Source organism: Heterodontus francisci, chromosome 42 (assembly GCF_036365525.1).
Source record: "Heterodontus francisci isolate sHetFra1 chromosome 42, sHetFra1.hap1, whole genome shotgun sequence".
In the NCBI taxonomy this organism is placed as follows: domain Eukaryota; kingdom Metazoa; phylum Chordata; class Chondrichthyes; order Heterodontiformes; family Heterodontidae; genus Heterodontus; species Heterodontus francisci.
In genome coordinates, this window is record NC_090412.1 from 18,264,478 (window position 1) to 18,279,702 (window position 15,225).

General features: G+C 41.0%; 1 protein-coding gene across 3 annotated transcripts in view; it reads right to left on the reverse strand.

The window, feature by feature from the left end:
• wdfy4 (WDFY family member 4) overlaps nucleotides 1–14,820 on the reverse strand; it is a 235,402-nt gene extending 220,582 nt beyond the window's left edge. For all 3 annotated transcript variants that reach the window (XM_068020681.1, XM_068020680.1, XM_068020682.1), the window contains exons 1-6: nucleotides 14,598–14,820; nucleotides 12,579–12,852; nucleotides 9,061–9,181; nucleotides 6,574–6,683; nucleotides 2,640–2,792; nucleotides 981–1,170 (exon numbers count right to left, since the gene is read on the reverse strand). In XM_068020681.1, the coding sequence (XP_067876782.1) occupies nucleotides 981–1,170; nucleotides 2,640–2,792; nucleotides 6,574–6,683; nucleotides 9,061–9,181; nucleotides 12,579–12,821 (817 nt within the window). In that variant the 5' untranslated portion in view covers nucleotides 12,822–12,852; nucleotides 14,598–14,820. The remainder of the gene's footprint in view (nucleotides 1–980; nucleotides 1,171–2,639; nucleotides 2,793–6,573; nucleotides 6,684–9,060; nucleotides 9,182–12,578; nucleotides 12,853–14,597) is intronic.
• Between the last annotated feature and the right edge of the window lie 405 nt (nucleotides 14,821–15,225).

Below are 15,225 nucleotides of genomic sequence, written 5' to 3' on the forward strand. Positions count from 1 at the left end.
ACTTACCCTTTTAGCAACATGATACTTGTTAATGACTATCAATCTACCTCTCTGGCCCAGAAAGTGAGCAATTTAAACTGTAGAGTCTCATTTCTTCAGGTAGTGAATTGTTAGAGATTTTGAAATTGTCAAATTTTAAATATCAATTTTTTCCCCTTTCTGTCTCTTTTTTCCCTTCTTCTTGCTCTTAATCTAATCTTTCTTTCCCTCGCTTTACTCCCCTTTCTTTCCCTGATTTGACATTGAATTTTCCCATTCTAATTCACCCTCCTTCTCAAGCAATCCTTTTGTTTAATTCCCAATCCTTAAATCTCATTGGTTAAAGAGATACAGTAGAACAGGACTGGGGCCTTAAATATAAAATCGTCATTAATAAATCCAATAGGGAATTCAGGAGAAACCTCTTTACCAGAGAGTGTTTAGAATGTGGAACATGCTACCACAAGGAGTATTCGAGGCAAATTGCATAGATGCATTTATGGGGAAGCTAGACAACTGTATGAGCGAGGAAGGAATAGAAGTTTATGCTGATAGGGTTAGATGAAGAAGGGTGGGAGGAGGCTCACGTGGAGCATAAAAATTGGCATGGATGAGTTGGGCCGAATGGCCTGTTTCTGTGCTGTATGGTCAATGTAATTCTATATGAATTCTGGACTGCGAGTGTGCTAGATATAAAACAGTAGCAGATTGGAATTAATCTGCTATATAATGAACTAACATCAAGGCTTTGCCCCATTAAAATTCTAGCAGATAATCAGGAAGGATGCTGTGGACTCCAGTGTATCTTAATACTTGGATCAAATCAATCAAATTTCAATGAAATGATTATCTGAAATTGGACCTGCATGCAATGTTATTTTTGTATATTTAAAAAAAAGCATAATCAAACACTTCAGGAATGCAATTGTTATTTGTAAAATAATTTCTAGAAAAAAAAGTATTGCCAACAAACATACCGATAAAGAAAAATGTGCACCCACCATGTAAATATCTGACGGTATTTTTAGTCAATGTTTTTGAAATGGTTCTCAGCACATGGCCTGTATATTTTCCCCAGGAAGAACTGCACTGGTCCCATTGGGAGGCCACTGTTAAAAGGAGACACCTAAGGTCATCAGATTGAACCATTGCCTCTACAACAGAGGTCTGGCTGCACAAGTTCAGCATGATCTGAAAGAAAGCAAGGGCAAGCCTGATGTTTAGTTATGCATTTTGGAATCATTTAAGGTATTATTGCCATAAAGTTAATATGCATCTTAATGACTACATTCTTTGTCAAGGAACAGAAAGTGCAGTTTGCAATGAAACTAGAAAACACTAGCAACAGTTAATTTGTATGTGCTACTGCCAGACTGAATTCATTAGTACACTCCATATCGCAAAATCCTTTGTATCATAATGCCAGTCATTTCGTATTCACTTGTATCCACCTATTATTGCTTCACATTAAATTTAATTTTCTGTGGTTGAGAATGAATCTTTGGGATTGACAAGGAAAGGATTGTAAATAAATGGTTCCCACTAAATGCCAAAATCAATCAATTGACAAGGAATAAGGTAAAAGCAAGCCATTATGTTTTTGACCAAACATTTAAAACAGAAGGGAATTCAATATTTATTTGCACTTGATCAATATAAACATGAAGCTGTAAATTTGTAATAAGAATTATTTGTCTGAATACTTGCTTGGCTAGTTGGGGGGGTGGGTGACACAGTCCCTTTCATAAAATTCAAGAGAATGTTTTTCTCCATGATTAACAGCCTACTCGCGGCACAGTGGCGCAGTGGTTAGCACCGCAGCCTCACAGCTCCAGGGACCCGGGATCAATTCTGGGTGCTGCCTGTGTGGAGTTTGCAAGTTCTCCCTGTGTCTGCGTGGGTTTTCTCCGGGTGCTCCAGTTTCCTCCCACAAGCCAAAAGACTTGCAGGTTGATAGGTAAATTGGCCATTATAAATTGTCACTAGTATAGGTAGGTGGTAGGGAAATATAGGGACAGGTGGGGATGTTTGGTAGGAATATGGGATTAGTGTAGGATTAGTATAAATGGGTGGTTGATGTTCGGCACAGACTCGGTGGGCCGAAGGGCCTGTTTCAGTGCTGTATCTCTAATCTAATCTAATCTAAGAAATCATGGAGTGAGTTTTCACCTTCACCCTATGGACAGTAATCATTTTCACTGAAGCTAGGATGGGCACCAATCCACAATGCCCATTACATGCCCAGGTGGTGGCTTGAAAATCTACTCCTTTAAGGCTATTTAACATGAAAAACAGTTAAAAAAAAAGACTAAAATTAGCATTTTCATTCGAAAAAAAAACTGCAAAGAAAAATGTGTGAGGAAATCAGAAATGAAAATGTTCGAAATAGACAGCAACTCAACCCACAGCTGAAAGGCAGGTTTCAGGAGTAGATACCAGTTGAACGTGGAACTTTGAATCCCTCCTTTCATATACAGCTAAGTACACTGTGCTTACATTCAATGTAAAAAGCTGCAGGGACAGATAATTTGCAAAGAGCATTCACATATTTTTCTAGGTGTCTATTGTCAGTCCTGAGCATAATTTATTCTCTATGTAAACTACGTGAAGTATTGCAGTTGGAGATGCTTCATAGACCTCGAATGGAAGTCGCAACTTACATGGGTTATGGTTTCCTGAAATACTGTACTCTCATTTTGTGTCTGTGATTCCGTTATTCCAGCCCCTTCTTTGGTTGGAAAAGCAAAGAAAAGGTGCAAACATTTTAAAAGAATTAAGGGCAATCCTGTTTTCACAATACATTGCAGTGTTTCCTGAAAACAGAAGTGGAAAACTGGGATTAATTACGTTACTGAGTAAAGAATGTTTCATTTATGTTAGTCTTCATCATTGGGCATATACTGGAGTCAGACTATTCTGGCTGATTAAATATTAATTATGTATAAAGTTCTAAATTGAATCTCATATGCAGTGGGACACAGTTTAGCACCTATGGAGGTTTCATTGAACACATTCATTTTACAGAAAGTAATTAGCAGAGTGCAACTGCAAAAAACATACTTTATTCAAAATAAACTGCACCTTGAGTTGTCCCCAGACATCAGATAGAAGGACTGATTCAGTGGTCAGATATTTCTACCCCTCACAGGGAGGGCTAGTCAGGAACTGTCGTACCATTTAACTCCGACTCAGATTAAAATTAAAATTGATTTTGGTTTTGAAATAGCATTTATAAAACCCAGGTAGTGATAACCTACATATTCCAGTGCTAATTTGGATTTGCTTTCTGTGTCCAGTTCTGTACTGGAAAGAAGCAAGCTCAAAATCTAGGCTGGCACTCCAGTGCATTACTGAGAGAGCTGTACAGTTGGAGGTGCCATCTTTTGGGTGAGGCGTTAAACTTCTCAGATGGGCATAAACAATCCCATGACACTATTTCGAAGAAGAGTAGGGGTGTTATCTCCGATGTCCTGGCCAATATTTACTCCTCAACCAATATCGCTAAAAAAAAAATCACATTGCTGTATGTAGGAGCTTGCTGTGAGCAAATTGGCTGCTTCCTTTCCCACACTGCAACAGTGACAACTCTCCAAAAGTACTTCATTGATGTAAAATGTTGAGAAGTCATGGAAGGGGCACCATAAATGCAAGTCTTTCTTTTCATTCATTGTGTAAGTTTCCAAGCTTTTCATCATGAAATGTCACTATGCTGAAATAAAGGCCGCACCAATGCACTGGGCATTCGGGCTGGTACAGAACTGCTGTAATATGCCAATAACTATCACTAATTAGATTAGACTCAAGATTACAAATATAAAAGGCAACTACAAGATGAGGAAGGCCACTAGGTGCATTCAGCTCATGCTTCCAAAGAGTTAAGATGTCTCTATCACTGAATCTAACTGCTTCTTAGAAGATTCCAAACTTTAGTCTTTGCAACCTGACTCAGATAAGCATTAAAGAGTATTAATCATTCTTTGTTTGATGACGTGCTTTCTAATTTGAGTCATGAATTGGTATTTTATCAGTTTTTACTTACGGCTCCTCGTCCTACAACCATGGTTTGACTTGAAATAGTGCTCAGGCTTAAGTTTTTCTATACCTCTTGTTATCTTGCATACCTCTATATGGTCCTCACTCATTTGCATCATTTTATCAGGAACAGTACTGCAAGGGTTATATTACTGGACTCGTACCAGTAATCCAGAAACCACAAATTCAAATCTTGCCATCGCAATTTGAGAATTTGCATTCAGTTAAAAACAAACAGCTGGTATTAATAACACATTCTAGTGTTAATTAAAAAAGCATTTACACTTAATTGCCCTCCTAAGTTTATATCAAAACTGCAGTGGTTCAAGGAGAAGGCAACTAGAGATGGGCAATAAATGCCAGCGTCACCCACCTTCCAAGAATGAATAATAAACAAAAGATGGAGGAGTTCAAGTTTTTCTAAACATTCCTCAGATAATGTTCATGTTTAAAGTAATTACCAACACATTTGAACTGCTTTATGTTAACAAAACACTGTGCAGTGTGTGCAAAATCATGATAAAAACATGTGTTGAGTATAATGTGACTCCGTATTACACTTCCTTCAGACACTAACTCTACAGTCAAAAGCTATAAATCGTCACAGAGGCCTGCTTCAAAATGATAGCTCACATGCAGTCAGCAGGAGATATTTCTCAATTTGTTGCTTCATGTGGAATTTTGCCATTGTTAAACTAACAGGGCAAGGATGCACATATCATCACTCGTGTCTAACAAGTAAGTGATGAGCACCTCCTACTGGCTGGCAAAGGAGTCAGCATATTTTACATTAAAAACCAGAACAGATGCTACATTTTTTTTGGCAGTTCCTTAAAGCTACTCGTGCCAAATCTGAAGCCAGAAACACCACTGTCACTTTGACAGGAAATAAGACAATCTCATAATAGAAAATGCAGCCAACCAACTAAGAGAATAGCATCAGTGTCCCCTCTGCTTCTTTATTCCACCGTCACTTTTCGAGGTTCTGCGTGTGACATTCTTTTCCTTAATTCTTAAACAGGTGTCATGCAAAACATTCCTAGCCTCATCGGGCTGAAATCTTTGGCTAGCATGTGTTGTAGTACTCCAGAGCATTAATATGATTTACATCATTGAAATATGTTCCTCTTTGAAAACAAACAATTGGCAATATGTACAGAATATGTTACCCTTCATTATGGAGCGAGCTACCTTATCATGTGATGAAGATGTGTTCCAGATTAAACGTCATCAAATACTGTTACAACCTTGTACTTACATCACATCTACACAACACTCACCTCCTGTAGCTCAGGTACCAAATGATAGACTTATATTTATATATCACCATTATATATCACCCAATGAAGTTGACAGCCAATGAATGACTTTTGAAGTGTAGCCACTGTTGTTTTGCATGTGAACAGGTCATTCAATTTGCATACAATAGGCTCCCGTAAACAGCAATGAGAAAAGTGACTATTTAATCTGAATTTGAACACGTTAATTGAGGGATAAATATTGACCAGGGCACTGGTAGAATTCTCTGCATTTCTATGAATAATGTTATAGGATCTTTTATGTCCCTCTGAATAGGCAGATGGGTTTCTCTTTACTATCTTTCCTCATTAAGGCAGCACCTTAACAACACCTCCAACAACGCAGCACTGCATTGTGTCAGCTTTGATTATGTCCTCAAGTTCTGAATGAGGCTTGAACCCATAACCTGCTAACTCAAAGGCGTGGGTGCTACACCAGGCCAGGTTAAGATCTTAATAAAACACAAGTATGCAAAGCAGAAAGCATTATAAACATGAACATCTCTATTCCTTCAACTCGAAATATCTATTTTATATTTTTCTAATAAAAAGAATGATTTGCATTCATATAGTGCCTTTCACAGCTTCGGGACATCCCAAAGTGCTACCCAGCCAATGTAGTACTAGCGAAGTGTAGGCACTGTTGTAATGTAGGAAACGCAGCAGTCAATTTATGCACGGCAAGCCCCCACAAACAACAACATGATAATGTTCTTAGTGATGTTGGTTGAGGATAAATATTGTTCAGGACTCTCCTGCCTTTCTTCGAGATAATGACATCGGATGTTCCACCTGAGATGGTAGCCGGGGCCTTGGTTTGATGTCTCATCTGAAAGACAGCACCTTTGACAATGCCGCACTCCCTCAATGCTGCTTTGAAGCATCAGCCTAGATTCTGTGCTGAAATCTCGGGATTGGCACTTGAACCTACAATCTTGTGACTCAGAGGGAAAAGTGATCCCAACTGAGCCACAGCTGGCACATTGAAACGCACTATCAAACACTGAATTCCTTCACAACACAAACAGTGCTTTGTTACTGGCTGCTAATCCATGTAGTCTGACAATACCAAATAAACTGGGCCACTGTGTTGAACCTGAAAGGCAAACACGTGCCCTACCTTGTCATGGAATTGCACACAAGCACACAAGGCCAGCAAGAACTATCACCAGAAAGATTGTCTCGAATATGACTTCCGTATGTGTTATCTACTGATTGGCACTTGAACAACTGCACAGAGCCATGAGTTTACTTTTTCACTTACTGAGTCAGTTACTGATAATAGATGAATTGTTTTTAGTAACTGCCACCCCTCACTGAATCCCATATCGCATTTCCATTGCAGGAACTCCTCAACAACGAATCGTGCTTCATCTGTCACAAGAGTATCAGAAAATTAACTTCATTTTAACTATATTAAATAACATACCACTTGAATGAACGTCTTGTCAATTTGGTGCACTTCACAAAAACAATACGCCTTCACTTTATAATATGAGATTAGGATGTTTTATAAGGTTCTCTATTAACGAGGGGTTCATAAACAACTCATAAATGCTGATTTAAGTCAATGTTGATATGACACCAGTTGTTAAACTAACTTATACTGTTTCAGATTTGAAGGCAGTCGGGCTGTCACCTAACCAGTTTTTCAGGAACCCAGATATGGGCTGACAAGGATCAATGTTGTTTTAACCTGCATACAATGGCCATTTGTTTCATTTTGAATATTGATAAACGGCCAAGAAAGCTGTCAGTCATCAATTTGTGGCAATTCCAAGACCTTGACAGGCTGGTGTAAATGTTATCAACTGGTAACTGCAGCTTGGGTTCCCATGCTCTCTGCGTACAAGCTTTGCTTTACGGATATTAGAATAACTCAGCTCAACTGGAGTATTGTGTTTAATTCTGGACACCGCAGTTTAGGAAGGATGTAAAGGCTTTAGAGACAGTGCAGAAAAGATTTATGAGAGTGGTTTCAGAGATGAGGAACTTGGATTACGTGGATAGATTGGAGAAGCTGGGGTTGTTCTCCTTAGAGAAGACAAGGTTCAGAGGAGATTTGATAGAGGTGTTCAAAATCATGAGGGGTCTAGACAGAGTAGATGGGGAGAAACTGTTCCCATTGGCGGAAGGGTCGAGAACCAGAGGGCACAAATCGAAGGTGATTGGCAAAAGAACCAAAGGCAACACGAGGAAAAACTTTTTAATGCAGTGAGTGGTTAGGATCGGGAATGAGAAAGGGGTGGAGCCAGATTCAGTTGCAGCTTTCAAAGGGAATTGGATAAGCACCTGAAGGGGGAAGATTTTCAAGCCAATGGGGAAAGTGTGGGGGTGGGGGGACTATCTAAATTGCTCTTGCAGAGAGCCAGCACAGGCTTGATGGGTGAACAGCCTCTTTGTGCACTGTAACCATTCTATGACTCTATAAAATATAGATCTGCCTTCAACGTATCATGTAACATGATGGATTGTCCTCTTTCACAGATTCTAGGACAGATGCATTCCTGGAACAGCCAGAAACAGCCTGTCATAAACACTGTACACGTTGTGATCTGGAATACGTTGCCTGGAAGGGTGGAGGAAAGAGATCCAGTGGTAACTGTCAAGAGGGAATTGGATAAATACTTGAGGGGAAGAAAATTGCAGGGCTACGGGGAAAGAGTGAGAGATTAGGACTACTTGGATAGCCCTTTCAAAGAGCTGACACAGACTCGATAGGCCGAATGGCCTCCTTCTGTGTTATAAGATTCTATGGCTGCTCGGGAGGAGATCAAACATTGCACAGAAAGCAAACAGCATCACCTCATTCATGATTGTCCGGCGTCTCAGGACCATGAACTAGGCACCTTCATTGGTTAGTCCTTTCCCCACAGAAAGCACAGATGTTGTTAACATTCCCTTTGGTATGAAACACCACAGTAAGAGGAGGCAATCGGTGAAAACAGGAGCGTAAATAGAACTAGGATGTTATGGTGCTGAGAAGCCAATGAAAGCCATGGATTTCAAGACTAATACACAACCTAACCCATGCGCCACAAGTGATGATTAATTCTGCAATTCAGTTTCTGCAGACAATGGGCAGAGATTCAAGTGACAATGCTGTTAGCGAGGATGTTCCAAAGTCAGGACAAGCAATGTGTGTGCCAACTCTTCATACACCTTCTGGATTGATATGTAGCATTTGAACAACAACTGCAGTGACTTGCGCACCTTAAAATAGAGATGGAGATCTGGCTTAAGAGCTACCAACTTGTGACGCTGCTCTGATGACTACAACAACAACTTGTATCAGTACTGCACCTTTAACATTGTAAAATGTCCCGAGGTACATCTAGGGAGATTTATCAAACACCGAGCCACGTAAAGAGATATTGGAAAAGGTGACCAAAAGCTTGGTCAATGAGGTGGTTAAAGGAGCATCTTAAAGGAGAAGAGTGAGACGGAGAGGTTTAGGGAGAGTATTTAGGGCCGAGAAGACTGAAGGCATGGCCACAACTCACAGGGAGAAGGAAAATTTTTCATGCATAATTGGAGCTTTCGTCCATGGTCAAACTGTCACGCATGTTTAAAATTGTCCCTGACAAAACATGCACATGGATAATCCGAGAATCGGTTAAGAATCATAGAGTTATACAGCACAGAAACAGGCCCTTCGGCCCATCGGGTCTGTGCCGGCCATACAGCACCCGACTATTCTAATCCCATAACATGATAACAACTGCAAACCAGTTCATTCAATCAGAGTTACCTCCTGCTTTGCCAGCGAGTTTCTGTTTGATTGTTTGCACCATTACTTTAGAGGCTTCGATGGAGAATGGCAAAATGCTCGGGAACATCATCATCCAATTATTTGAGTCGTGGTCAAAGGCCTGCAATAATGAATAATAATAAATAAAAGGATTATAGAACATCTTCCACTAGCGGATTCAACCCACTGTATTTCGACAGGGTGATCCTATTTCCTCAAAGTTTCAGCCAGTCAAGTTAAAATATACTACTCAGCAGGTCAGGCAGCATGTGTAGAGAGAGAAAGAGTTAACATTTCAGGTCTGATGAAAGTTCATTGATCTGAAACATTAACTCTGTTTCTCTCTACACAAATGCTGTCTGACTTGCAGAGTATTTCCAGCATTTTCAGTATAGAGTTCAGATTTCCTGCATCCGCAGTATTTTGCTTTGGTAAAAATACTACTGCTGTATTGGTGTACCTCTGACACCAGATTAATAGTAGAATGTTAAGTGACACTGTTGTCTTCCTTGCTGTGCTTTAGTAGGTGTGAAAAGTCCAGTGGCAGAAGAGTTGGTAACCAGAGGAAATAGATTTAAGGTAATTAGCAAAAGAACCAGAGAGGAAATGAGGAGAACTTTTTTCATGCAGCAAGAACATCTTGATCAGCACCCCATTCCCCACCTTAAACATTCACTCCCTCCACCACCGACACACAGTGGCAGCAGTGTGTACCATCTACAAGATGCATTGCAACAACGCACCAAGGCTCTTTCGACAGCACCTTCCAAACCCACGACCTCTACCACTTAGAAGGACAAGGGCTGCAGTTGCATGGGAGCACCAACACCCGCAAGTTCCCCACAAAACCACACATTATCCTGACTTGGACCTATATCGCCGTTCCTTCACTGTCACTGGATCAAAAGCCAGGAACTCCCTTTCTAACAGCACTGTGGGTGTACGTACACCAGATTGACTGCAGCGGTTCAAGAAGGCAGCTCACCACCACCTTCTCAAGAGCAATTCGGAATGGGCAACAAATGCTGGCCTTGCCAGCGATGCCCACAACCCATGAGAGAATAAAAAAACTTGTTGTGATCTGGAATGCACTGCCTGAAAGGGTGGTGGAAGCAGATTCAATCATATGTCCAACAAAGAATTGGATAAATACTTAAAGGGGAAATGTTGCAGGGCTATGGGGAAAGGTCAAGAAATTGGGACTAATTTATTTCAAAGAGCTGATGCAGGCACAATGGACTATATGTCCTCCTCCTGTGCTGCATTATTCTATGATTCCATGAAAAAAATTGGGTTTCAAGGCAAATTCACATTTTGTTGGCTCTAGTATAACAGTTAGAGCTTTCAAAATATCAACTCTGGTATGAGGTACACCCTGACCCCAATTCACTCCATTAGCAGGCAATCCAAATGAATGAGCACAAAGTCACAGACTTCACACAGAGCGTTTTACCTTCAGCCACTATCCTCTGTATTCATGATGTCATTCCAAGCTTCCAAAGTACCAGCTTTCAAATAACAGGGCAGGGGCCAGTATGGCACAGCTATTTTACACCTCCTGGGTTACAATGCATCAAAAGTTAAAGAGAAAGGCGTGCATTTATAATCATGCCTTTCACAACCTTAGGATATCCCAAAGAGCTTTACAGCCAATGAAGTACCTTTGAAGTGTAGTCACTGTTGCAATGTCGGAAAACGCAGCAGCCAATTTGCACACAGCAAGCTCCCACAAAACAGCAATGTGATAATGACCAGATAATCGGTTTGTGTGATGTTGATTGAGGGATAAATATTGGCCAGGACACTGGGTATGATTACCCTGCTCTTCTTTGAAACTGTGCCATGGGTTCCTTTATGTCCCGAGAGGGCAGACAGGGCCTCAGTTTAGCGGCTGATCCAAAAGACAAGACCTCGGACAATGCAGCACCCACAGTGCTGCGCTGGAGTGTCATCCTATTTTTTTATGTTCAAGTCCTAGAACTTGAACCCACAACCTTCTGACTCAGAGATGGAAGTGCTACAGACTGAGCCACGTCTAACACACAAGGAGATTCAAAACCATGCCTTCAGGGTATATGCCAACCCTGAACACTACCTTAGCCCACTTGGCCATCCTGACTCCTAAAGCACCAGCACCATAATGCTGATGCTTTCCACCGTTGGGCGCTGTGTGACTCAGAACCATTAATAACAGGATTGTGCCACCAACCGCCTGCCAAGTAAATGGATGCAATAAAAAGTGGTCCAAGAATTTGCCAGTAATCAACTCAAAATCACTGCTCAACAAACTTGACAATAATGACACCACAAACATTAATTCTCATCAACCATGAAGGACGAGGAGTGCACTGGCAGTCAGTACTGACCAGTTCAACAAGTAACACAAAAATAGAATTAAAACAAATAGAAACGACCGCATAAATCCATCAGTTTATGTGGGGAGAGAGGAAATAGCAGATACCTTGAGTGAATGCAAGACCCTAACGTACTCCTGAGATCCAGATGATGGTTTCAAACCTGGTAATGTTGGTTCTTGTCACAATTACAGGATTTGAGCTTCTTCATTAGATTACTGCCTCATAATCACTCTCTAGAAATCTATTGCTCTTTATTACTTTCTGTTGCTGTCATTTTGAACACAGAATTAATCTCCAGTGGAGCAGGCCCTCCAGTGCTAACAGTTTTCATACGGTTGGGTAGGCAGGTCACAGCTGTGTATTGTGACACAGCTACAATAAGGCCCTATTTGCCCGTCATTCCTTACAGTGAAAGGCGTGAAAGCCAACGTGAGTGATATGGCTATGAGCCTAACCCAAGGACAAGTCAGAGAGCAACAAGAGGGTTATGGATTAAAGGACTCTCTACCCCAATAAGAACATAAGAAATAGGAGCAGGATTAGGCCATTCAGCCCTCCAAGCCCACTCTGCCATTCAATGAGATCGTGGCTGATCTTCTACTTCAACACCATTTTCCTGCACTATCCCTGTATCCCTTAATGTTTTTAATATGTAGAAATCTATCAATCTCATTCTTGACATACTCAATGACTGAGCCTCCACAGCCCTCTGCGGCACAGAATTCCAAAGATTCATCACCCTCTGAGTGAAGAAATTCCTCCTCATCTCTGTCCTAAATGGCCTACCCCTTATTCTGAACCTGTGTCCCCTGGTTCCCGACCCCAGCCAGGGGAAACATCTTTCCTACATCTGCTCTGTTGAGCCCGCTGAGAATTTTGTTCTCATTCTTCTAAACTCCTGAGAATAAAGGTCTACTCTATATAATCTTTGCTCATAGGACAATCCCTCCATCCCAGGCATTATTGCACTCCCTCTACATATATAGATACACATACATACAGGGAACTGATTGAGTTCATTGAGAAACGTATAAAGATAATAATTTCACCATATCTCAACTTCCTCTTGAAAAACTTCCTTCCTGCTTTAATACTAAGTGCTAACTGGTGATTGCTCGCCCACTATAATAAAATGAAAAGCACAAGGCCAAAAACATGGACCTGTAGGAAGAGTGAGATGAGCCCATTCCACATTTTGTGTTTCTCTTCCTGTGTGAGTAGAGGAAGTGAGTGGAGATAATTGGTGAACTGTTCTTCCAGACATTCCAGAGCTGCGGCTTTGGTGTCCTTTTGCTCCTCAGATTCCACAGGCTGGATCACTGCATTTTCACCTCCTGTCTGTGGAGAGGTGACTTGACCCTGAGGTGTGTTGATGCGTCCCGCCAGCTGTTTCAATCTGTCCATATCTTTCTCTATCTGCTCGTGATCTTGCTTCCTAGAACAAAAGTGGTTTTTCAATCGGTGTACAAAAGCATAAATACGCCTGGATTTTGCTGCAAATAGGAAACAGAGGCAAATATTCACCAGACTAAAAAGAAAAGAAAGACTCCCATTTATATAGTACCTTTCATGATCTTTCAGGAAATTGTGCATCCCCCTCATGACTTTCCTCCCGTCCATGATTTTCCTCCCCCCCCCCCCCACTGTGATTTATCACCCTCACCCCCGGTAATTTGCCTCTCGGTGATTTTCCTTCTGATTGTGCTTTCCCCCTTTTGATTTCCCTCCAGCTTGTGGTTTTCCATTCATTTCAATGGTTGGAACATCACAGGCTGGGATACAGAAATTCCCTGTACCTGCTCCCCATATGTAAACCGGAGAGAACTTTTCAGTGAAAAAGATGACATGAGAACATAAGAAAAAGAAGCAGGAGTAGGCCATTCAGCCCCTCAAGCCTGCTCCGCCATTCAATAAGATCATGGCTGATCTGTCCCAGGCCTCAACTCCTCTTTCGGGCCTGCTCTGCATAACCCTCGACTCCCTGAGATTTCAAAAATCTATCTACCTCCTCCTTAAATACATTTAGTGACCTCGCCTCTACAACTCTCTGAGGCAGAGAATTCCAGAGATTCACCACCCTCGGAGAGAAGAAATTCCTTCGCATCTGTTTTAAATGTGTGACCCCTTATTCTGTAACTATGTCCCCTAGTTCGAGATTCCCCGACCAGTGGAGACATATTCTCAACATCTACCCTGTCAAGCCCCCTTAAAATCTTATATGTTTCAATAAGATCACCTCTCATGCTTCTAAATTCCAATGAATAAAAGCCTAACCTGTTTAGCCGTTCTTGATAAGACAAACCCTTAATCCCAGCAGTCAGTCTAATGAAACTTTTCTGAACTGCCTCCAATGCTAGTATATCCTTCCTTAAATACGGGGACCAAACTGTATGCAGTACTCCAGGTGTGGCCTCACCAACAAGACTTCCCTATTTTTAAACTCTAACCCCCTAGCAATAAAGGCCAAAATTCCATTTGCCTTCCCAATACTTGCTGCACTTGCATGCTAACTTTTTGTGTTTCATGTACAACAACACCCAGATCCTCTGTATTGCAGTATTTTGTAGTCTTTCTCCATCTAAATAAAAATCTGCCTTTTTATTCTTCCTACCAAAGTGGATGACTTCACACTTTCCCACATTGAACTCCTATCTATATCTCTTTGTAGATTCTTTGTGCCCTCAACACAACATCCCACCTATTTTTGCATTGTCAGCAAATTTGGATACACTACACTCTGTCCCTTCCTCCAAGTCATTAATATAGATGATAAATAGTTGAGGCCCTAGGACCGATCCTTGACATTTGAGGAGTTCAACATATTAAGTCACATTAACCCTATCTGTATTAGATTCATGAATAATCACCATCACATTTACTTGCATCCCACACAGAGGTTACATTATGATAAAACATAGATAATGTCACTGAGATAAATAATTACAAGCAAATTTTATACTGAAAGCACTTTTTTAAATTACAAAAGGTCTGAAACTCAGCAATAATAATATAAAAGATAAAAATACAGGGTATATTTCATTTAGTGTTTAAGAAAAATTTGTTTCCTGGACTGCCACTGTCCAGTTTCGTGAATCTTCAGACACACACAGTGGAATGTATATCACATAGTTTGCCAGTTCACTGAAGGACCACAGGACCCAAAGCAGTAACAGAACTTACCTAACTCTAAGCAGTACCCAGTGTAGATTCAAAATTCCCTGTAGCTTGTAGTGTCAACAAACAAAGCTCTTCTCCAAACGAGCAGCTTCATATCTCCCTCAAAATCACAAAACTGATATCACATTCCTCATCTAAGCAGAAGAAAAACTTCTTTTGTCTCGTTGGGCAGACAATCTTTGACCGGTGAAACACCGTCACAGATGTAAGTCATGTGGCTCACTTCCTGATAAAAGAAGAAGTAGATGAAATGTGGGCAGTTACTGCCCGATAAATCATAACTCTGTGAGAGAACTTTGCAGAAGTTCTTTCAGCAAATCAATGCCTTCCCCCACACCCCCCCCACCCCGCCTCACCGCATTCAACTTTCTAGCTGTGTGAGATTTACATTTAAATGTAATCACAGGAGATATTGGTTAACAACTTTCACTGACAGGCAGGCTGGAAACCAGAGGGCAGAGATTGAAGATAATTGGCAAATCCAGGGAGGAGGAGGGGTGGGGGCGGGGGTGGGGGGAGAAATGAGAAGAATGTTTTTTTGTTTACACAGTGAATTGGTATGATCTGGAATGCACTACCTGAAATCGTGGTGGAAGCAGATTCAATGGTAACTTTCAAAAGAGAACAGGCG